This window comes from Aplidium turbinatum, chromosome 1 (assembly GCF_918807975.1).
Source record: "Aplidium turbinatum chromosome 1, kaAplTurb1.1, whole genome shotgun sequence".
Taxonomy (NCBI): Eukaryota; Metazoa; Chordata; class Ascidiacea; order Aplousobranchia; family Polyclinidae; genus Aplidium; species Aplidium turbinatum.
Genome location: NC_137472.1, coordinates 45,810,845 through 45,832,869, shown reverse-complemented (window position 1 = coordinate 45,832,869; position 22,025 = coordinate 45,810,845). Strand labels below are relative to the sequence as shown.

Here is a 22,025-nt window from a genome sequence, read left to right as displayed (position 1 = left end):
ACGTTGTAGAATTTTTGATGAAATACAAAACATAGAATAAGGGCAGATTTTTCGACAGCTAATCCGACTGTGCCCTAATTTCATTGATTTTCTAATCAAACAGTGAGAGGTCGATGACCTACATTTGAGTAGGAAGATAGCAGAATTCAACGTCTGCAGACGTTGAATCAGTGTAAAATGACTGATTTTGCTGTTCGGAAGTTGTTGTAATTGAACTTCGCAAACGATGAAATGCTGTATTCGGATTTTAGAAAGTTGTTGCTACAGATTCATTTGTGATTTGTTGGTGTGGACTGTGGAGAATAACACACCAGTGAAACACCGTAATCAATGGTAGTTTGCTGGCATGTCTAAACGTTAAGTTTTGAAAAAATTGAGATATTATTTACGTACATAGGATACAGTTGGCTTATTCGCAGTATAAAACCGTAAATATAAATGCTAGCGCAAATTAAGCAATATTTTTCGACCACATCCTAAAATATAGTAGGCTTTGCAAAGAGATATCGATTTTTTTCGGCCTTGGCTTCTATGAAGCCCTAATAAATGCAGATAAGTGCATTTTCTTTGTTCGTAAAGTCAGTCGCCTTATCAACCAAGCTAAGCTATCATTATCACCATCGGGGGATAAGCACAGTTATGGTTCCGCAGACACCCAATTTTTAAGCGCTTGTTGAAGCGTTTTCCTTGTATGTTGATGACGACATGCACGACTTTGCACGTTATCATGCATCGCATTGTCTATTAAAACTTGTATAAGCATAACAGCTAGCCTACTCAACAGACTGTCAGTATTAAGCCTGAAGAGTCGCACTACCTTTACAACTTTTAGCGGTTAGCCTATAAAAGTGATCAAATGCTGAGGTGTAACTTGTTAAATATATATAACAGGTTAATAGGCTATCTGTAGCGAACAAGGTCTACGAGAACTGATACTAGTGATGGTGACATCGATATATAAACTTACTCTGGTCTATCAAATTAAAGCAAATATTAACGAATATGAATGCCCACTCATCAGTTTACAGTCGTCGTCGAGCCGTTTTAAATAGAGCACATTCTGGATACCTTACCATGAGCTTTCGTAGTTCAAGGGAAAGCTTAAAAAAAGACGAGAGCTCGGATGCAGGTTCAGTCAAAAGTATTTCCAGTACTTTGAGCTACAAGACTTGGAAGAAAATGCAAAAGAAAAAGCAGAAAGTAAAACTGGAACGAGCTCAAAGCCTGGCTGGTTACTCTGATTGCATTCGAGCTAGCACAGCACTTTTAAATCCACTTTCCTTTGCTCCATACAGGTGCCTATTAATAACTCGTAGCAATGCGATATTTTTAAAAATTATGTAGTTTTACAAGTGTTTTTTGAATAAATCTATTAGCCTAGATTAGAATTTGTTTAACCTAAATTATTATAATAATGTAGACATAGGTTAAACTCGCCTTCCCAGCACAAGTTCTCAATGGTTAATACCATCCACAGAAATTAGCCCACGCAATGTACTGAAATATTTTTCATAAAAGAATGGCACATTTTATTAGCAGACGTTTACAGTTTGAATTTTTACTTATTATGTTGGCAAATCGGTTCCATTCACAAATAGGCCACATTCATACGTTTTTCAAAAAAACGAGCAGTTTTTTTTACATGCAAAAAATCTTGTTCTTTTGATTTTGTTTGGAGTTGAAGTGTAGGCCAGAGCTTTGTGTTGTTTTGTTTAGTCCGACAATTTTGGTTTTGTTGTAAGCTCAAAGTGAAAACAAAAACGTGTCCGTCGGCTACATATCCCACCGAAAGTAAGATGTTGTCGCTGAAATGGAACGTCAAATTACTGTTGCTCAACATTGGCATCCTTCATCTGCAAACCTCGTTTGAGCTCAAACGATGGTTTGCTTATTAACACCAGATTAACACTATCTTAATATTTCAGTGGAACAAAACTTCAAAATCATTCAAATGGAACACTTCAACACGTGAGAAAAGGTAAATGAAATAATTACACTAGCCCAATAACCCGGTTAAGTTTGCAATTTGAATCTGAGCAGTTTGTGCGTACTCAGGAGGTAGGTGCGAACTTAGTGGTTATGTCTTGTAAATACACTACAGTGTGCCTAAGGGAACGTTCAAATATTACGTAACGCCTTCGAGGGGGAGGGGGGGTTTATGCAAAGCGTTACGTTAGCGTCACATCGGGGGGGAGGGGGTTCAAGCAAAACGTTACGTAACGCTTTCGAGTACGGAATGGTAGTTTTTTGTGCTGAATTCGTAGTGAAAAAGCGTTACATGGGGGAGGGGGGGATTGAAAAAAGCGTTACGTTGGCGTTACATGGGGGAGGGGGGGGGGTCAAAAATTCGGAAAAAAAGCGTTACGTAATATTTGAACGTTCCCTAATGGGGTAATTGTATTATGATTTACGTAATACAAGACCTAAATCAACAAAGCTAGATACACTGATCATTAGGGCATTTATCACCATCTTTTTGAGCTTACCCGGACGCAACTTTCCAAAAGGTACCATAAAAAATTCCCTACTTTGAAATTTGACCAATCAGAGTCGCGCTGATCAGTAGGGTAGGCACTTTAACATCTATTACTTTGAACTTTGTTTGGTAAGTACTGGGGCAATTTTTTGTCACTAAAGTTACGTTTTTTTAGTTGTACCAATTAACAAAAGGAAGATAGAAAGAAAACAAAATTTCATGGTTGTGGGGTCAATATTTAAGAAGTTATAAAGTTACCAAAAGTCACTTTTTGTGTTTTTAGGTTACTTTTCATTTGTTAGGTCACTTTATTTTGCATACTTTTTTGCTAATTCCCCTATTTATTTATCTTTTTGCTACTGGAGAGATTAATTTACATTCTATGTAATGCCAAGACTTTTAATATATTTTCTACTTACGGATTTTAGGTTTGCACGAGTCAATGCTTGTTCGTATCGCCTGTAGCCTATTCCCGAAGACTAGTAAAGTAATTGTTTAGAATTAGATGAAACAAATTGTGTTAACTGTATTTAGCCACTTCACTTGTTTTCCTTGCAACAGCTAAAGTGTTTGAGTTTGATTGACCAAAACTTCCTGCCAGAGAATGTAAAGTAGAACTCGGTTAATCCGGATTCGATTTGACCGGCGATTCCATCCGGATTAGGCGAAGATCCGGATTAACCGAATCCGGATTAACCGAGTTCTACTTGTATGTACAGTACCGGACAATTTATTATGAATTTTATTTTTTTTGGACAAATTTACAGGAAATTTCAGATGTTTTTTTGATTACTGAGAGCACTGCAATAAATGTAATGGTGGTTCAAAGCAGAGAAGCTGCCCTGCAATTCTCCAACATCGGTATTCAACACACGTAATAATGCCGGATTGTGACGTCATAATGGCGCAAGTCTACTACAATGCCAGTTCAGTTGAGCCTTGTAACGTCCATTATGACGTCATAATGTGGCGCTGTTGAATACCGATTGTGTAGAATGGAAGCTTCTTTGCTTTGGGCCACCACTACAATTATTTCCGAGCTCTCAGTTATCGAAAAAACAAAAAAATTGAGATTTGCTGTAAAATTGTCCAAAAAAAAAGTTCATAATAAATTGTCCAGTACTGGATCATTTCAATGTGTATAATTTAATTTGAGCACAAATTGAATCTAATTTAGATGCTTTTTACGTTGAATTGCTACTATTTTTTTTGCTTTCTTGTTTTGTTAAATAAAGTTATTTTTTGGTTACTTTTTTGCAAAATTAAAGTCACATTTTTGAGTTTTTTAGGTTCCAAAAAAATCGCCCTAGTAATTACAGAAGAAAAAAGCTGCAATAGCAGTGGTGGCAATCAAACCCACATCAATGATATGACTACCGTCGTCCTAACCCTCTGCGCCAAGTCAGCCAATGCCAAACTGATGATTTAATTTAGCTACGATTTGCGCGTTTCCTCCGTTCTTCCGAAGTTTTTACATGGGGATTTTTTTATGGTACCTTTTGGAAAGTTGCTACCCGGACACTATCAACATAGTTTCTCCAAACATCCCCGTTCCTCATCAAATTTGATAGTTCATGTTATTTTGTGTCAAGTAGGGTCTTCGACACTTCGTTACGAAACGGAAAACGTTGAAGAGGATCATAGTGAAGCAGAAGACAACAATGAAATGTCAACTATTTTCCAGTCTTCATTAGATCCCTATTACTCGTCTTCTGATGTAGAAGGCGCAACATCAGACGAAGATGATGCCAAACTCAATAACGACCTCATACACTTAAAGTCACTACCGACATCCGACGAACAATCCAATACTCGTGATTGGCTGATATCAGAAACGTTCGAATCTGATGAAAACAAAAATACAAGAAAACATATTGATTCTTTGAAGCATCAAATCGTTTTGGCTAAGCCTCTTGAAACAGAAAAAAATATGCGGTGAGATCTAGTATATCAGGCTACAGTAGTTTCTTTATCCGAGGCCTGCGGGCACCACTTCTTTGGATATTTAACCATTCTACCGCCAGATCTATTTGTTTCCCTTATTTCAACTATGACGCAAAATTGAAAAATAGCTACTTTTTCATTACAGAAAGGATAGTTCAAATTTACAGTCAAATCGACGTGAATTTGATGCAGGCTTGAACGACCTTACTACGTTAGTTACAATGTCACCCAGTTTAGAATCTAGTAGAGCTCCCCAAGAGTCCAAGAACGAGGTAAGCAAACTCAGGGTCTGCTACTATTCGGCTAGTTCCCCAATTCGGCTAGTTCCCTATTCGGCTACAGTCTTTTTCGACGGACGACCTGCGAACATATGCAAGCATTTAAATGGTCAACTTCAATGACAACTAAGACATGCAACGCCGAAACCCAGGTTTATTCTAAACTGCCACTTAGGTTATAACTTTATCTTTTATGTCAAACGCTATTTGGCAACAGTCTTTTTTTCGTTGACACGTTTTCGCTGAGACTTTATTTCATTAACCTCTATTGTTAATCATGAAAAATGTTCTTTTGATGTAAAACACTTATTTTGAACGAATCCAGACAACAAAATTCGTCATTTTTGACGGATTTGCAGTCTGGGAAGGCACTCAAATGACGGATTTGCAGTCTGGGAAGGCACTCAAAGGTAAACACTGGATAAAATGCAAGAATGCAAAAGAAACGATATTGTGGAATAAAATACAAAATTCTCTAAATAAACAGAAGAATCGGACATACATCTCTCTGTTATCATTTTTAATGTAAAAATTCCTTTTTGTGGTCCCTTTGTCTGGAACAAATCCAAACTGTGCTGTTGAAATTTTCGATTTTAGTTTTGGTCTCAATCTCATCATTATGATTCTGAGTAAGATCTTTGTTAGATGATTCACAAGGCTAATTGTTCCGTGGAGTGAGCATTCTGTTGCTCCGGTTTTCTTTGGTAAAGTTACGAATATGGAACGTACCATATCACTAGGGATGTTTCCGGTGTCATAAATATGATTTAAGATCTCAGTGGTTAGGTCTAAACCCCACTCATCTAAAGCTTCGATGATTTCAAATATAAAACAAACGATGCTGTGGAATAAAATACAAAATTCTCTAAATAAACAGAAGGCGTCGTTGGATTTAGAATTTTGTATTAGTTGAGGATTCTAATATATTTTAAGTTTGCATGCAGACGGCGACGCAGGATACATGTCAATTTTATCTGAGCAAACATTAACAGTTCAAAAATAAATTTAATTCGCTTTTTAGTTTTAAGATCTCAGTAGTTAGGTCTAAACCCCACTCATCTAAAGCTTCGATAATTTCAACTATAAAAGAAACGATATTGTGGAATAAAATACAACATTCTCTAAATAAACAGAAGGCGTCGTTGGATTTGGAATTTTGTAATATGGTTGAGGATTCTAATATATTCTAAGTTTGCATACAGACGTGACGAAGGACACATCTCGATTTTATGTGAGCACACATTTCAATTTAATAGTTCAAACATTTTGCGCTAAATTTCATTTTAATTTATTTTTCTTTGTCGGAATGCAAAAGAAACGATATTGTGGAATAAAATACAAATCAAAATTGTAGCCGAATAGGGAACTCGCCGAAGCGGACTAGCCAAAACGGGCCATTCCGGCAAACTCAATAGGCTACAACTGTTTATGGTTAAACACTTTTGAAATTCATGGTGAAATGGTGGATCTAGTATTCCAGTACTGACCCAATTTCAAAAACAAAACAACTTTCAATTGACCACCCTTAAAATTTTAATAGGCTACAAGCTATAGCGTTATAAACAGCCTGACAAACTAATTAAACGTTGTGACGCGTTATGAAACCGAAACAATACCGAATTTTTTGTGACAAACAATTTTCAAATTGAGCGGCAGCAAAATTCTTTTATAATCGTTGAAGCTTTTGTCCCACCAAATATGTGTTGATCAGTGGTAACTAAATAGGCTACAAATGTGGGTAGGTAATCAATTTTTTAACAGCTGAGTCAAATTAAGGCAACACTGGTGTTTGAAATCACTTAATATTTGCAGGAAAACAATGCCAAAGAGGAACACGCACCCTCAACTGTTGAAAAAGACTCAGTGGAGTTATCAAACATACAACCAAATTCCGACAGTACCGCTCTATCAAACTCTGCATCCGGAACTTTACAGCCTCCTGACTCCCAGAACTTCCGAAGTGAACTTAACGTCTATTCGAGTAATGCAGAAGTTTCGAACAATTTGAATTCCATCAAACCATCTGAAATGTGCGACGTGCATCACAATGGACCTGGCAGTAAACAGAATGATGTTCTTAAAGATTTACATGATTTCAACGTATCCGCCACAGACGATGAAAACTTAACTGAACCGAAAGTCGAAAATGTGATGAAGTGCAAGAAGAATAACATTGAGTTAGAGACTGCGGATTTTCCAACAGAGGATTTAAAATTTACATACGATGTTGCAATTGAAGAGAAAGAAGGTAAGTTGGAGAACGAAAACTGATAGAAGATTTTTGGATAAATAGTTGAATCCTTGTATGCAGCTTCTCTGCGTGCGTATAGATTAGTTGTAAAATATACTTCTTTCAACTTAAACTTTAGAAAAACTGCTTGGATGCAATTTTTTATAAATGACCAACGTAATATAGGCTATGTATAGAGCCTAGGCTAAGGCCATTTGAAACGAAAAACATATCAACGCAGAATTGTTAGTTTTAATTTTGTTTTAAACTACTTTTTAAAATTTCATTTATTATAACAAAATACTAATGTCGTTTCGTTGTGAGTTCGAAACAAAAATGAAACAAGCGTACCACGAAAATCTCGGAACAAAGAGAGCACCAACTTTTTACGTTTGAGTAATTATATAAACCAGATTTTGTTTCAGCATTAAATTCGTCTGACTTGATTTTTTTTTCAAATTAGACTTCAACGTAAATTCCGTGTTACTTCGAACCGCATTGCACGCAGGAAAACTTTGTTTCAATCGATTTCAATAGCTTAAGTTTTCATGATAGTTTCAAGAGGCTTTCAAGTGATTTCATGATATGTTGCAGATAGTACAAGAAATGAGAAATTAAAGCAATTTAAAAATTCTGGCCAAGAAAACTGCCCGATAGGCGAGGACATTGCTTCTTCATTTGAAAATACAAAAAAAGAAAACAACACAAGTGAAACATGCTTATTTAAAAACTTTTACCCTGATACAGAGAACGTAAACTCAAAATTGTTGGAAGAAACTTGCACGTTTTATACATTTAAATCATTTTCTGTAAACATTTAAGCGCGCTTGAAAATACAAGAATAAACAGTTAAGTAAAAACTGGTCACAGTACAACCGAGTAGCCTACAATCGTTACCAGTGATGAGGTATAGACATTAACTTTCGTTCGAAAAGTTTACACAAAAGACATTATTTCGGACTACATTAACATGTTGTTTAATGCAATTGCTAAAGCCTGTGACCATGTAATTGATTCTTTCTGAAAATTAACTTGGAGTTGGATCTAATTATTTTCTTCATAAAACAGATTACGTGCTTGTGGATGGCGTCGCAACCCTCGATGATTCACAAGCCTTTCACACTCAGCAACGTAAGAAATACAAGAATGAAGTTACAAACAATCTTCAGGTACTAAATGAATCACAAATTCAGTGAACGAATGTAGGCCAGACCTACAGTATAACTGTCGTTATTCTTCTTCCTAAAAACTGCAACTAAGCAACCACATAGGAAAGTGTACAACAGTTTCGTCTAAATAAACATGCATGAGAGCACAATGCAAAAAGTAATTTTAAACTTTTTCTTGTGTGAGATGTGAAAGTTGAGCTGAAAAAGTCTCGATTGCTTTGCTAGCTTAGATAAATGTATTTTCGAACTGCTGTATTTTATCCTTTAGATATTGTAAAATTTTATCATTGTTATTCTTGATACAAGAGGTAAAGGAAACTACGATTTGTTGAAAACGTTTGATGGAAATGTTGCTTGGTGTAGTTTTTTTGTGAGTTTTTATTAGATTCGGTGAATCAGGTAATGGTACTTGGCTTCATATGCTAATGGTACAATAAGACCGACTCTCTACCAAACTTTTATCATTTCTTTATAGTCTGTTAATTTAATAAACTATTGTGAAGTTAAAATTTCAGAGTTCTGCAACGGAAAAAAATCGCGAAATTACCAAATGTAATGCTGGTAGAAATCAAACCACAATTGAAAAGGAACATCCTCTTCTCAGGAATTCGCGACGAATTAGCTCAGCAGCTATCCCGACGGAAGACTCCGCTTTGTGTTGTTGCAATATTTTGTAAAAACCTTTAGCGGTGAAATAAAAAAAATTACGTTTTTACAAGCTATGTCAAGGGAAGACCACCTCCTCAACCAGATTGTCCTAAATTAACACTTCCAAACACCCCAACGTTGAAATATCGACGCCCTTTTTCAAGCCATGCTGCATCTATCTGTAACTCCAACATTTCCGAAGTTTGGAAGAGTGAATGGAAAAAAGTCGCGAGACCAATTCAATTCACAGTCCTTTCCAATACCAATACATCAGCTAGAGCAGAAATACTTCGGATTGAATGGGTGAAGCTTAATCGCTTGTGAAGTCGCGTGGGCCGTTTCAATAGTAGCCTAACATGTTCCAATGGGGCATCGCCGACTTCGGCCGCCGACCTCGCCGCCGACAAATCTTGTGCATGTGGCTCAGATTTTCAGACTGTACTCCACGTTATCTACCAATGTCTTGTATACAGACCCCAAATGGATATGTGCAACTAACAACGCTCGATAGACACATAATCCATGGACTGCTGTGTCTGGATTTAACAACGTGACCTGCGGTGGCCTCAAACGCAAGAAAAATATTGAGCTACATTTCTATGACAATACAGCAGTGATTTTAGCTAAGTGCAGTACTGAACAGTATTTGGATATGCCACGTAAGTTTAACTGGTTTGGAGCAATGGAAACCACAACATGATAAGTGGCATCATGTTATGTTACAACTGGCAAAGTCCAGTATGTTTAACGGTAGATAACGATAACACAATTAGCGTTGTCCGGATTTCGTTTACATACAGTGGTATTGGGTTACGGAAAAATGTTAAGAAAATGCAAGATTTAAAAACATCTGCAAATGTTTACTGGTTGTTTTATGGGAAAGCTACTCCATAAAACGAATGTCCTTCAGAGTTAAAACATTTGTAGGAACACAATAAGGAACGAATCGGTATCATTTCATTCTTGCATTTTCCAATCTTCAAGTCCTGAATAAAATGGATTAATATTACACTGTAAAGCAATATTGAACATAATAAGCCACAAATGGAAAAAAGGTAGGCTAACTGATATTTCCTTGATATGCCTCAGTACAAATAAGCGTTTATTCACGCCTTTGCAAACCAAAAAGACAAACTTTGCTACGGCGTTTAAAAATTCACAGTTAAGAATATTTAGACTGCTGGCCCCATACTGCAGTAAAAAGTGAATTACTAAAACATTTATTTTAAATTTTATAATCTTTTTCTGAAATTTGTATAATCGTAGGTTATGATGAGACTGATATATTATCCTACTTTGAAAGTTTTTAGTTTTATGTTAATCACAAGCGCAGTAAAGGCAAGTAGGCCTACTGGAAATATTAATAGGCTACAATACATTCCTAATCTAAACACTGCGTCCTTGCACCTGTTTCGCTTTCACGAATTTGACACATTCCAACCAAGTATTGAGAAAAGCCTCAGAACAAACCGCACATTTACTCGCTTGTGAGAGCATATCACGAATGCCAGGAAAGTACATGATCATGCGTCGTACAGGGGATGATCTGCGCAATGTAGTGTTGATACAGCTTGGTGCTACGATCACGACCCAAAGTTAAATGGCATAACCAATTAAATGGGGTACGGTATGAAAGATTACATTTTTTAGACTGTATTTATTTGTACTGAAGGTTTTTCGTGCATTTTCTCCGTAAGAGCAATTTTATGCTTTCAGTAAATATTGCGTTCAGTCTATTCTTATTTCACCTCATCCAACGATTGTTATTTCGTCATGCCGCGACGCCTTTATGGAATAAATGATTGCAACAAATTTTGTTTAATAAGCTACATATCGATGACGTTCAATCAAAAGCAGAGTTAAAATGTACAAGTGGGTATATTCTTCAAAGATATTGGAAACAACGTTTGACGAAGACACGAATTTGAGTTGTGATCAGTCGAAAATATACCAACACCACTGGCTTAAATACAATTATTACTTTAAACTGATAATTGAAAAATATAAATGGCCACATTGACCGAAAATTCAATAAAGAATGAAAGTCAGTTAGCGAACGTCTTCAAAGCAGATTGCTACAATGAAGCCTCAGGTGAATTTTAAGAACATTCGAATTTTAAAGATTTTGCGGAAAACTGTCAACAAGTTTCTAAAAAGTTGAAAGAAAAAACAAACAGGTTCAAAAATGTGTCAAGTTGAAGAAATGGCTTATTGTAGTTTACAAGCAGACTTACTTGTCTTTTACTTCTTTCATAACAAGACGTGCAGCCAATTCCTGCCAAAGATGGTCAAGTAAGCAAAATAGGGCTTCAAATCATGTTCAGACAAATCAAAAATGTTCTGTTTTGAGAGTAGATTTGCCTATATTGTTACGCTCAAGTAGCTCTTTAACAGGCACCTCGTGCGAATACGAATGACATGAGTTTGATGTAATTTTATTTAAAGCATAAAATCCTGAAATTCGTTCATCTACCGCCACGACTAGTTAGGGTAACTAAGTACCAATTCAGTGAAGCCAAATACTGCTTTAACATTAAGACGAAATTTAGTTGCCGTACTATCGTTTGTGAATCCTTCACAAAGCATGAGATTCGCTTTTTAAGATGAGGTGAAAGTCAATATCAAAATAATGAACTATCAAATTATCTCATATGCCAGCAATATCTTTAATATGTCAATACAGTCTTTTAATTAATTTTACTTGTTGAAAAAAGGCATAAAACTGTCTGTTGAAGTAAAAATAGCCACGAAACTGCCACTAAGAGTTGCAACCTTAAGACAACACACCTTAAGAGAAAGAACTTCTTCTTCTTGAACAGAGTGAACTGGCAGTTTTTCAAGGAGCGGATTTGCTTCACAATATAATTCACGCAGTGGTATGTTGTGCGTCTGAAAGAAAAACACTTGTCCACTAAAAGAGATCGTTCTTCAAAGCAGAAGAACAAACCAATCCACCAGGGGACAAGATACCAACTGTAATTAGATATCTGATGGTTTTGTAATAAAGAAGCCTAGAGACGTCAAGTAAATGCTACAAAATTCAACTAGCCTATGTTGTGAAAACAAAATTTTTCTATCAACACATATTATGCTCAATATGCATACGATGCTCAACATATTACAATGGATAATTGAATAGGCAGCTCAATATGTAAGCTAATGATCTAACTCACTTCTGTTGGAAAAATTCGAAGCTCGTTCCCAGCAACGTCTAAAACTCGAAGTCTTTGCAGCCTGCCCAAGCCCTTAAACAAAACAACTCGTTTCTTCAATTCAAAATGCATCTCAATAAATGCAACAAAAAGTTAAAATCCCTTTTTCAAGGAAATCGTGACCACAGTTTTTGCACTTTGCTAACTAACATTTTTTATTGTTATTAATTAAAACTTTGTGGCTATGTTTGATGAGTCGAAATCTCCATAATTCTTCCAATACCATTCAAGCTGAATCCACTATTAGTTTGTTTGAAAAAAAACAACAACAACAAAAACAAGACAGCACACTACTGCTATACCCAACAAACAATCTCCAGGCACAAGATGAGCAAGTTCCAATTTTTACCTCAGGAAGCTCTTTAATTTTATTTTGAGATAGATGCATTTTGACAATATTCCGAAGAAAGCCAATTTCAAGAGGAAGAGCTTGAAGTTCATTATTTGATGCTCGCAATTCAATTAAGTTTCCTAAGGAGCATAGCTCAACAGGAAGTTGAGATAACCGGTTCCCATCGATGCTCAACAATTCTAAGGATGCCAAACTGCAAAAGTAAACTACGATACAATCAGGTTTTAACAAAAAAATGCATAGTTTAATCTATAGATAGGCTACAATAGATGGCAACCCAAAACCTAAACAACATATTGTAAGTGTTTCACTAAAATGCGTCAAATATTTTTGCAGATCTTTAAAGTCCATTAGGAGAAACGCCAGCTTAACAGCTTACTTGCATATTTCTGGTGGTAGTTCTGTGATTTGATTGTTGTTTAGATTAAGTGATGATATGCATCTCATCTTAGCTGAAAAATCATAGCTTATTACATAATTATATTACATTTAAAGTTAAAGAAGGTGGTTACTCTTCCACGCTACAAGTTAGAACAGTAGCCTAGCGTACTTGTAAATGTCAGAAGTTGAGAAGGCGATTTTTCTTTTCAAAGAATGTCTGATATTACTTTAACGTTGCATTGAAATAATATTTTGTTGGCAAAATGGTTTGCAATTAATTAACATTCTTTTTAATCATCATTTGCATCACAAAAACATGATAAAGAATACTTCAATATTGGACAAATGTTTTAGAAAGACCAACCCTACACATTAAAGTAAATATGCCAAACCATGTTCATTTCATACATAGTGTTGTTGAATCCAATCTTGTAAGAAAGTTTCGAAAAATATGCAATGTCCTCAGCTGTACCATATGTTCAAGAACGGTAGGCAAATCAGTGAAACAGTTGTTTCCCAAGTTTAAATGTTGAAGCTATCCAAACAAGTACATAATTAATTCTCTAACAGATATACCCTACTTACAGTGTAAAGACAAACACATAAAATGCAATGTTGCAACTTGCAATTGGCAAGCCAAATATTCAGGCTAAAGTATTTTCTGTTTTATTTTAGCCTATTTTTAGTGGTCTTTTTATATCTCTGGTAACAATTTTAAAAATGGCAATGAAACAAGTTTTGAAGTTGAGTTTCAGGTACCTTTGTGATGTTTTGCAGAACGATTTTAAATTACTTATATAATAATTGCTTTTTAGATATCATGCTATATTTTTCAAAAACTGTTAAAAAAAACTTGTAGCAGTATAAGATAGCCTAACAAACATCAGGTGGTTTTTCTGTTATCAGGAGCCTAATGTAAAATTAGTAAAAGAGATTGTCACAGCTAAAGACAGAGATTGTCGCTTTTATGAGAAATTCAAAGTATAACATTCACAACTTCTTAGTTTACCATTAAAGCAACCATGATATTACAATGGCAAGACTATTGGCACATAAATAACTTCAGCTCATCTTTGCATTTGCTTAATTTTGCAACTTTCTAAAATTTCTCATACACTTATGAAACCACAAACAAACACATTCAACCAAAACCATGGCATTTATGATGATACAAAAATCATGAATGTTTTTGACTGTAGCCTACATACATCCAACTCAGTTGAAAGAATAGGCTAATCAAAATATTAAAAAATTTGTGCTGCTTTTCACAGTAAACACTAAACACCTGTGTTGTTATGTAATATGTATTCCTCTGTGTATATATAATGCAATGATGCAACACTTCTACTTAAATAAATTTATAGGACTATATATCTTACCTTGACTAAATGGGCAATAAACTCAGGTAAATCATCCAACCGATTGTTTTTTAACTCTAAGAGCACTAACGAATTCAAATGGCCAATAGGTTTAGGAACGGTCTTGAGACTTTTTCCAACCAACTTTAAACTCTTTGTATTTCCATGAAAAAGTCTAACAAGTTGCGAGCCTTCCATTCTTTATGGTAAACCATCAAAAATACATAAAATATCCAAAAGAGGTAAAAGATTATGTCACAGACTATAGGAAAAACAACAATAACCAAACTCCAAAAATTTTGTTAAGTTTTGTTTATTAAAAAAAATTAATGGTTAAGTTTTTTCTACGATGACAGTAAAACTGAAAAGTAATAATATTTGTATTCCAGATTTATATGGATGTCGACTGCATTGTGAAACACAAACAAATCAAAACTAGACAAGGTGTTAGTTTGACTGATGCTGCAACGTGCCACTTATTCTTAACAAAGCACTGAATGACAAGCAAACAGATAGGCAAAAATATAGGCTTTTTACTGCTTCTCAGTTACACATTCCAAGCCAATCTATTGTATCAAAAAAAATATTAAATATGATCTCATTTAACTAAAATTGTTTGATTTACTTATATCAAAGCAATTGGATTAGTGAGTAATATGCAATAACTTTTAAATAATTTATGTTTTCCAAGGAATACCCTCAGTGTCGCATCAACCATTTACATCTGCCAATGCTAGTTTGGTGGAGGCATTGCCAGTACTTCCACAGTTCAAGCTTTTTGTGAGGAAGGCCTTTTACAGTGCATGACTGAATGAATGTGCATGACTGAATGTCATACTATACTTTCTAGATACAAATTGATTAGAACCAGTTTCAATTATTTTGTTTACTTCCATGCTTTTTAGTGATGTTTCCAAGTTCAAATTCCTTAATTTGTAAAAAACTGGTTTACATACATAAGTATATCACAGTTAAGGCTGCTAGAAGTTACAACTTTGAGCAATGTCAGCAAATCTTTTAAGCTCAAATGTCTAACCTTGCAAAACAACTCGAAAAAGTGCAACATTGTTACAAAGCATAGAAATGAAGAAAATGCAATGTAGTTTTCTGTGTAACACAACATTCTAAGACAATATTGATGGCAATTGCAACAAATAAAAACTCTAATAAAATCAGCAAGGATTATAAAAACTGGACAAATGATCGTTGATTGTGTCCAACTGACTGCTTTTATTGGACAATGGACATTAGCTGTATAAAATAGAATTATTTGATTACCGGTATTCATAAGTTTTTACTTTGCACATTAAGTTGTCTTGGCTATTAACCAGGTGTCTTGTTGTCTCCAGAAGCCGGAGATGATCTGCTTATTAACTCGAAACTAAGCAATCTATTAGCCACTTTTAAGTTGCAATATTTACATCTGCAAAATGCATCTCTTTTTTGCAGCAACTGCATCTAAAAAATGGTTAATACATTGCTTAGTTTTTAGTTAATAAGCAACATTGCAGTGTTATAAACATCTGGTTTGGCGCAATGTATTCATCAAGTATTTAAGCCTACCATATTTTCATTGCCTAAAAAGAGGACACGTTTTGCTAGCAAGCAAAATGCAAGTAGAGTTTTATGTTCGAAGAATCTTTTACATCTTTTCTTTTACAGTACTATGCAGCAAAGAGTAAAAAACAGATGGAAAAAAAATCAAAAACAATTTATTTGTCAGATTTCGCCTATAAATATTTTGCAGCTTCCCTATTCATGGCTACCTAGAGATACTGCCTGTTTTGCAGATTTGCCAGAATTTTTTCTACTTTTTGTAACTGTGTGATTGAAATTTTCAGAAGTCATATTTCCAGTGATGTACGCGCATACAAAAAATATTGACGTCGTCAGCGCAAACGTTCGAAAAACTATACGCCGTATGCATCAACGTAACTTGTAAAAAAAGTTGGCGGCGTCAGCGCATACACTAGCGCAAACTAATTTTGTTTGCTAGGTGCCACACATTCACACGGTATAAACCACTCGAAACAAACAAGATTTATTTTGAATTTCCACGAAGAAACATAAGCATCTGAAAGTGTTCATCTGACATTTGCTGTGTTTTGGTTCCAATATGTCTTTGCCCATTGTAACATTCTTTCAACTGCAGCGCTGGAAGGTATTGGCGTGTTGTAGCGAAAAAAATACATTAAAAAGTATGCGTTGACGTTATGCGTTTAAAAAACCGCGAAAACTTTATGGAGTAGCCTCAAGCGCAAACTATCCAAAAAAATGTGGCCGCAAGCGTTAGCGCAAACAAAAAGTCTACGCCGCAAGTATGCAGCGTAGAATTTGCGGCGTATACATACATCTCTGCAAATTTCAACATTTGCTTTGCTCCTTTTTCCAGATGACACAATGAGTTTCTAATCACAAGCATTAGAAAAACAAAGATCTCAGTCCAAGTCAGACTGTTAGCCACTTGTTTACAGCCTGACCAAACTTTCTTTAACTTACCTACTGTTTCTTATTTTTTACCAAAGTTTTTACAAAAATATATTACCTTACCAAATGACCTCTAAAAATTTTTTTTGCTCAAATTCAAAACATCTACATGCCCGTAGGTTTTAAAAAAAAAACTGTTACAGCATAATCCCAGCTTACGTGCAGTTTTACACTGGCATAACCTACGTATTACAAAGCGATGATTATACATACTTTTAAAATCCGAGCTCGGCCATAACTGTTTTTCTATGCTGGTTTATTGCAGAATTATATAAATTGTGAAGTGGTTACGAGAAAGGGGATTTCCAATTGTAGTCCTAACAACCGCAACCTATAAAAATCTTAAAAAAAAAACAATATAAAAAATCAAGGTACATTTCATGATACCTTTTATGTGTTCGCGTGAAATAAATGATTACGTTTGAATTTTGGAAAGTATAAACCAAAAAGTTTACAAACATCAAAGAATTTTATAATTTAAAGCTTTGGAAGAAAAGCAATTTTTCTATCGGTTTACAATAACCAGATGGATGACAACAAAAGAATTTTGTTTTTGTTTTATTATCTTTATCCTGCATTGTGGGAAAGCGGACTTGAGCGCTATGCATCGGTGTACGCCTTCCGACGTACACCTGACCCACGTTGCAGCCGACGGCAATGTCTGTTTCCGGTTGTTTACTCTACTTACGACTTAAATTTGGTACTACCCATTACTCGAAATCGATCACTGGGTAGAGGCAATTATCGTAAAGTTTCTTGCCCAGAGAAACAACACCAAGTGCGGGTGGCTGGAGTCGAACATGCAGGCTCTCGACTGCGAGCCCAACGCGCTAACCACTCGGCCACTGCTGCCGAATCGAGTTAAATAACGTACGGTAGGCTACAGCGTGGCCTACGATATAACACGGCCGGATATCGTGCCGCGAAGAGAAAAAATTAGAGGGGTAACGCTTTGCGTCTGGCAACACTGTCAGTTCAATTTTCACCATTTAACCAGTTAAGTGCGTATGACGGAATATCACGTCATGGAAAATTTTCCTTACAGTGCGTATGACGTGATATCACGTCAAGGCGGGGTTTCACTACAAAGCGTTGTGCAGCTGTGACGTTTTGTTTTTTTTTCGTATGAGAAGTTGTTGCGTTATCACGTTAAAGGTTTATTCTCAATCTCTGTATCTTTAGAATTTTTGTTTTCATAGATTTAAGAGGATTAATGCAAGATTTAATGCCGCCTCCACTCCTCTCATGATTTACATTATAAATTAGTCAGTTATAGTTCAACTCATTTGTCCCTTATCGCTATAAAAACAAGTTTTAGATTTCTATGTTTTAGATATTTCACGGTTGGCTAAATACACATTGGTTGTTATTGGCAATGTTCTAGCCAAGAATTGGTATAACTGCGTGCAAATGAAGAGTTATCTAACAAATATAGCTTAGGCTACCTGGCGTAGCACAGAATGCAGATTGAGAAAGGGAAGCAAGTATAGGCCTACTTGTAAAGCTAATGATAACTTTTTGGTAACGTTTCAGAATAACCACAAGTTTAGGTACATAAATATAGCTAAATTATGGCTTCTAGGCGTAAAAGAATATGTTTGTCTGATATGACTGAAGAAGATATTGATGAGCTTCTTGCTTCAAGTTCAGATGAGGATGATAGTGAAAATGAAGAGCCCTGCTTGATCGGGGCAATAAGTTGTGACGATGACAGTGACGTTCTTGATTCAAGCTGGACTGTGCCACAGGGCAGGCCAACAGACAATCCTAGCCATTTGCCTGTGACTGATAGTGAATGAAATTATTGATGTTTCTCATTTTGTGTATTATGTTTTTGATTGTGGAATTTTGATTGCCATTATGACGTCATTGATAAGACGTCATCATATTGCAGCTATTTTCAAAGCTAATTTCAAACTGAACATTTTATTAATAGATTGTTTTGCTGTAGCTTCAACACAAAAAGTGTCAGAGTCGATTGAAATTAACCACTTAAAATTGCGAAAAATAATTCCGCACTGTGCGGTCGACCAGCGAAATTTAATTACGCACTTAACTGGTTAATTTCATTCTCTGAAGTTACTAAACTGTAGCCTAAATGTAAAGTGTTGCTGTTGCAGAACAGCTCCTATAAAACCAAAGCTTTTAAAATGGTATCTGTTGCAAGAGTAGGCACTAGGTAGCACCAGTAATCATACACCATTTTAACATCTTTGGTCTTGTTAACACCTTTGCTGTAGCAAGCAGTATCAATTTTGCTGACAAAACAGCAAATGTAATTCGGAGTGGCTATTTTTACCCACATATTGCCATGGTCACAATCAGGTTTTGCCAGAGTTAGGATTAAAGTTAGGATGGGTTAAGCTAAGGATCTTTGCCCAGGACTAAAAAAATTTCCAAAATACAAGTTTTGTTTTCAACAGCTTTGAACTTTTCTCAAATTAGGGCAGAATTCCTTATCTGGCAATGCTATTAAGCCATATCTAATCTAATTTGAATTGCTGATTGGAGCAGCTTGTTAATGCTTGAAGATAAGCAATAACAATAATATAGCGATAACTTTTTGCACAGAAAATATTACTTAGCAATAGTGCCTAACAGGTTAAGGTTTTAGTGCAGTGATGACACCACAGGGTAGACGTATATTGTGCTGCAGTACTAAGTTATGCTCTATGTTATAATCTGCAATAATGGGAGGTATTACATTATTAGTCATTAGATTGTTCAGTTTTGTGATGTGATCTAGGCCGTAGTCAGGATCGAGAGCAGCAATTAATTAGTTTGCATTTTTTCCAAAAATCCTTTTATTAACATTTAGTAATTTGATGTCGAATTTTTGAAAAATAACCTTGTACAAAGCCCAGAAGCAACCAAACTAGAGGAAATTTTGGCTGATATTCCAAAAACCACTTGGTTATAACCAGTATATATTTATCAAATGTCACAAGGTTGAACAGACATACCGGTAATCATGCACATTAAAATTTTTCTGTGGAAGTCCAGTGCCTCATTTTCGTCAATATAGCTACAGCCTTGGTTTAGATAGTTTATGTGCTTATGCTGTAATTGTACTATATTAATTATAAAATACGTTTGTAGCTTAAGCAATATTTGGAATACCGTTAATCGGGGTGACTTTTGACAGTCAGTGTGACTTTGACATTGATTATATCAAAGTCACACTGAACGTCAAAATTGAACAATGGTGTCCGAAATTCTGTATAGTTGTGTTTTTATGATAGTAAATTTGTATTTTGTGTTGTCTTTGTAGATACTGATTAAGTTTGATACTATACTGTAACAATTATGCCACGAGTCTACAAACGGAAAGCTGGGTCGAGGGGGTATCAAACTGCATATACTCAAGTAGACCTAGAAAATGCTGTGCGGCAGGTGCAGAATGGACGATTGACCATTCATGCTGCATCGAAGCAGTTCAAAATACCATATGGAACGGTTTGGAACAAGACACGTCCAACAGTGAAACATGCAGGAAAACCAGGTGGATAATCAGTGTTATTGGCTGCTGAAGAGACAGCACTCGTAAAAGTCATCAACCACCTAACTGATTGGAAATTTCTATTATCGTCTTCTGACATTCGTTACCTTGTACAAGATGTTAATCGACAAGGTAAAACCATAAAAATCTTCCGGGAAAACCTGCCTGGTTGGGACTGGCTAAAAAAATTTAAGGAACGTCAACATCTAACACAACGACTTGCTGACAATGTGAAGCCAAGCCGTGCTGAAATTAGTTCAACTATCGTGAAAGAATATTTCAAAAACATTTATGAGGAACTGAATGGGGTAGAGCCCTAAAACGTGTACAATTATGATGAAACCAATGTAACAGACAATCCAGGGGCTAAACAGTGCATTGTGAGAAGAGGACTTTGAAGAGTGGAAAGACATCACACTCCAAGCAAACCGTGAGCATGATGTTTTGCGGAAATGCAGTGGGAGCGTATATCCCTCCGATGGTCGTGTATAAATCAAGGAATCCCTATGCTGGTTGGACGGAAGGTGGCCCACCTGGTGCATTATACAATCACTCAGTTAGTGGTTGGTTTGATTCCACTACGTTTGAGAAGTGGTTCAAGTTGTTTCTGGACCATGTAAAGGAGAAGCCTGGGAAGAAAGTGCTTATTGGGGATAATTTGGCATCACATTTCAGTACACAGGTGATAGCTGATTGTGAAGAAAATGATATCAAGTTTATCAGTTTAGTACCCATTGCAACCCATCTACTTCAACCACTGGATGTTGCCGTATTTGGGCCAGTAAAGAAGATGTGGAGAATGATACTGGAGGACTGGAGAAAGGAGAGCAGAGTGAGGGGCAGCATACCAAAGACTGTGTTTCCATCGCTTTTGAAATGACTGTGTAACCAGATGGAGGAGAAAAAGGAAAACCTTGCAGCTGGATTCAAGGCTTGCGGTCTAGTACCTCAGGATGAGCAGCAGGTGCTTAAGCGTCTCCCTGATACAAACAACAATCCAACTGAGACAGTCCAAGAGGCCCTGGGAGAAGTTGTGGCAAACATGTTGAAGGAGCACCTGTCTCCACCAGCAACAACACGTCAAAAACGTGGCCCCAAAGTAGCAGCAGGGAAGGCATATACGTCTGAAGACATAGCTGCACAGAAAGAAATGTCGAAGATGCCATCTGGAACAGGATCTGGAAGTACCAGTAGTCAGAGAGGCAAGAAACGCAAGGTCATTGAAGTACCATCAAGTTCTGAAGAAGAAGATGAAAGCGAAAGTGACAATGACGGTAGCTGTGATACTTTGCCACATCGAATTTTCAAGTTTTGGCTGACCAGATTAGCAATTGAACCAAGCATATCAGCGTATGATTACAATTTTATGTTGAATGCTTTTTAACGCATCATTATGTCCATAAATTGTTCAGAAATGTAAAATATTTTGTCTGTTAATCATTGTAAAGCTGTTAGTATACGCAACTTTGTCCAGAAAAGTTACCCCTCTAATTTTTTCTCTTTGCGGCACGATATCCGGCCGTGTTATATCGTAGGCCACGGCTACAGTAATTCCAAAATTCAAAAATGGTCTTCTGAACTTTATGACAAAATAGTTGTTGGTTCATCAAAGATAACAAAAATTAGGCACAGGTTGCAGTGGAACAATTTTTTATTCTTTCCAGTGCACTATTATCTCGGCCAGTAGCGTAGCCAGGAAATTTGAAAGGGGGGGGGGGTTTGACAACCCAGCGGCGGGGGGTCTGGGGGGCCTCCCCCAGAAAAAATTGAAAAATTACTATGAATTTAGTGCATTCTGAGAGCATTTTCAACAAAAATGTGGTTACGAATATTCCTGTAAAATGGTGGTGTCTGGTGGCATAACAAAAGGATAAGATCATGTTTTCTTCAGCATTTTTCGGAAATAAAGCTAAGTCTCTATGTTTTCTTGTTGCTAATTCCTGGCTGAGATGTCTGGTATTGGCAAAACTTGCTCTTTTAATGCAATTTTG

The 22,025-nt window shown here is 36.1% G+C and overlaps 2 protein-coding genes and 1 pseudogene across 2 annotated transcripts; 2 read left to right on the top strand and 1 right to left on the bottom strand.

The window, feature by feature from the left end:
- The first annotated feature begins 1,266 nt into the window (after positions 1–1,266).
- On the top strand, positions 1,267–8,869 carry LOC145781031 (uncharacterized). The gene is made up of 7 exons (XM_082592742.1): positions 1,267–1,295; positions 1,926–1,978; positions 4,566–4,692; positions 6,511–6,946; positions 7,523–7,636; positions 7,997–8,097; positions 8,613–8,869. Exons 3-7 carry the CDS (start codon positions 4,642–4,644, stop codon positions 8,772–8,774), a joined length of 864 nt encoding a protein of 287 aa, XP_082448868.1. The 5' UTR covers positions 1,267–1,295; positions 1,926–1,978; positions 4,566–4,641; the 3' UTR covers positions 8,775–8,869.
- Positions 6,983–14,404, bottom strand: LOC145781021 (leucine-rich repeat-containing protein 69-like). The gene is made up of 9 exons (XM_082592731.1): positions 14,070–14,404; positions 13,099–13,225; positions 12,689–12,761; positions 12,307–12,502; positions 11,919–11,990; positions 11,533–11,634; positions 10,980–11,020; positions 10,153–10,291; positions 6,983–9,731 (listed from the first exon to the last, which is right to left on the bottom strand). The coding sequence occupies exons 1-9, from the start codon at positions 14,244–14,246 to the stop codon at positions 9,618–9,620; spliced, it is 1,041 nt and encodes a 346-aa protein (XP_082448857.1). The 5' UTR covers positions 14,247–14,404; the 3' UTR covers positions 6,983–9,617.
- A 6,069-nt stretch (positions 14,405–20,473) lies between these two features.
- Positions 20,474–21,418, top strand: LOC145766352 (uncharacterized; annotated as a pseudogene).
- The last annotated feature ends 607 nt before the right edge of the window (positions 21,419–22,025 follow it).

What these genes read in the sequence shown, in the direction of transcription:
- LOC145781031 (XM_082592742.1), top strand. Translation starts at nt 4,642, where the DNA reads ATGTCACCCAGTTTAGAATCTAGTAGAGCTCCCCAAGAGTCCAAGAAC. An exon ending in CCCAAGAGTCCAAGAACGAG is followed by an intron (nt 4,693 to 6,510) that starts GTAAGCAAACTC and finishes TAATATTTGCAG; the next exon opens with GAAAACAATGCCAAAGAGGA. An exon ending in AAAAAAAGAAAACAACACAA is followed by an intron (nt 7,637 to 7,996) that starts GTGAAACATGCT and finishes TTCATAAAACAG; the next exon opens with ATTACGTGCTTGTGGATGGC.
- LOC145781021 (XM_082592731.1), bottom strand. Translation starts at nt 14,246, where the DNA reads ATGGAAGGCTCGCAACTTGTTAGACTTTTTCATGGAAATACAAAGAGT. An exon ending in ATTGGATTCAACAACACTAT is followed by an intron (nt 12,762 to 13,098) that starts GTATGAAATGAA and finishes ATGATTTTTCAG; the next exon opens with CTAAGATGAGATGCATATCA. An exon ending in CTACCACCAGAAATATGCAA is followed by an intron (nt 12,503 to 12,688) that starts GTAAGCTGTTAA and finishes TTACTTTTGCAG; the next exon opens with TTTGGCATCCTTAGAATTGT.